This window comes from Fukomys damarensis, unplaced genomic scaffold, assembly GCF_012274545.1.
Source record: "Fukomys damarensis isolate Sample0158 unplaced genomic scaffold, DMR_v1.0_HiC HiC_scaffold_39, whole genome shotgun sequence".
Lineage (NCBI taxonomy): Eukaryota > Metazoa > Chordata > Mammalia > Rodentia > Bathyergidae > Fukomys > Fukomys damarensis.
The window spans coordinates 36,730,995-36,733,155 of NW_022900951.1; the positions used below are offsets into that span (position 1 = coordinate 36,730,995).

Genomic DNA, 2,161 nt, shown 5'->3' on the forward strand with positions numbered 1-2,161 from the left:
CAGACACTAGTGGTGCCTTGATCACAAACTTCTCCCCCTCAAAACTGAGCAATCAGTGCTTTTTTTTGTAGACACCAAGTCTATGTTATGCCATTATAGCAGCCTAAACTTACTAAGGCGATTTGATTTCCCCTAGAAGCTGACCCTAAGAAAAGGTTTTGAGGTTAATTTGAGAAGTTATCCTAGAAAACAGGAGAAGGTGAGTGGGGAAGCAAGACAGAAGGGAAAGCAGCCAGTCAATGGTGCAGAATCAAGTGGGTTACTACTGGGGGCAACTGAAATCAGTCCCACAAGGAACCTCGGGGAGGTAGAGTGGACCCTGACTCAGAGCTGCTCAGCAACAACTGAGACACAAGTCCTCCAACTCTCCCCTATAATCTCTTGAAGGCTAATCCTGGGGGAATTCACTCCCTGGAACATTCTCTTTACTCAACTTTATAATAAATACTAAGCAAGAGAAAGACCTGTTAGTTTTAATGAAAAACAAAACCACTGGTGCATTTAGGAGAACAAGTGTCCATCTTGATTCTAGGCTGCTTCCACTCATATTTTTTGAAGAACAAAGTGGTGCAGCATTACATTGCAATGCCCAAGACTTCTCTGTTAGTAGAAGAGCCCAAGAGCCCATTTGCTTCCGATATGAGCTTCAATTACCCTCTTCCTAAGGATTGTTCTAACTTCTCCTTACCTCTCATTCCAACTTTCATGATTCTTAAATGAGGATTTCTTAAAATGTCACTTCTCGGGATGTAGGGAGAAAGGAACCCTTCTGCAATGTTGGTGGGAGTGCAGACTGGTGCAACCACTGTAGAAATCAATATGGAGATACCTCAAAGAACTAGGATTAGAGGTTCCATTTGACCCAGCCATCCCTCTGCTGGGTATCTTCCCCCCAAAATTAAAAGAATCATACCACAGTGATATATGTGCACCCATGTTTATAGTGGTACAGTTTGTAATAGCTAAAACTTGGAAGCAGCCCAATTGCCCATTAGTTGGAGACTGGATAAAGAAGATGTGTGTTTTTTTTTTTCTATAAAATGGAGTACTACTCAGCCATAAAGAATGAGAACTAGAGATCGAGCTGGAACAGCATCCAGAACAGAGCACTTTGCTCCTCTCTCAGGATGAATGGAGACCAGAAATTGGATGTTTATGCTCAAGAAAAGCAGAATTTCATCCAGCACTTCTCTCAGATTGTCAGGGTGCTGACTGCAGATGACCCAGAGCACCCAGAGACTGGAGATGTCCTTGCCCGGCTCAAGGAGATCCTAGAGTACAATGCCATCGGAGGCAAGTACAACCGAGGTTTGACGGTGCTGGTAGCATTCCGGGAGCTGGTGGAGCCAAGGAAGCAGGACGCTGTCAGTCTGCAGCGGGAGCTGACCATGGGCTGGTGTGTGGAACTGCTGCAGGCTTTCTTCCTGGTGGCAGATGACATCATGGATTCATCCCTTACCCGCCGGGGACAGGCCTGCTGGTATCGGAAGCCAGGCGTAGGCTTGGACGCCGTCAACAATGCTCTCCTTCTGGAGGCCTGTATCTACCTCCTGCTGAAGCTGCACTGCCGGGAACAGCCCTACTACCTGAACCTGTTGGAGCTCTTCCTGCAGACTTCCTACCAGACTGAGGTCGGGCAGACTCTGGACCTCATCACAGCCCCGCAGGGTCAGTTGGACCTGAGCAGATACACCGAGAAGAGGTACAAGTCTATTGTCAAGTATAAGACAGCTTTCTACTCCTTCTATCTGCCTGTTGCTGTTGCCATGTACATGGCTGGCATTGACGGGGAGAAGGAGCACAGCAGCGCCAGGAGGTTCCTGATGGAGATGGGCGAGTTCTTCAGATCCAGGATGATTTCCTTGACCTTTTGGGGGACCCCAGTGTGACAGGGAAGATTGGCACTGACATCCAGGACAATAAGTGCAGCTGGCTGTTGGTTCAGTGCCTGCAGCGGGCCACTCCGGAGCAGCGCCAGATCCTGCAGGACAATTACGGGCAGAAAGACGCCGAGAAGGTGGCGAGGGTGAAGGCACTGTACGAGGAGCTGGACCTGCTGCGGTACGAGGAAGACAGCTACAGCCGCCTCATGAGCCTCATCCAGCAGCACACCGCACCGCTACCCCAGGCCATCTTCCTGGGGCTGGCGAACAAGATCTAC

At 49.1% G+C, this 2,161-nt stretch overlaps 1 protein-coding gene across 1 annotated transcript; it reads left to right on the forward strand.

Moving 5' to 3' along the window:
* Positions 1 to 1,098: 1,098 nt before the first annotated feature.
* Positions 1,099 to 2,161, forward strand: LOC104852814 (farnesyl pyrophosphate synthase-like; the record flags this gene model as incomplete). The annotated part of the gene is given in 2 exon segments (XM_033760473.1): positions 1,099 to 1,842; positions 1,845 to 2,161. Coding segments are annotated over 2 exon segments (1,032 nt in total), but the record flags the coding sequence as incomplete, so codon positions are not given.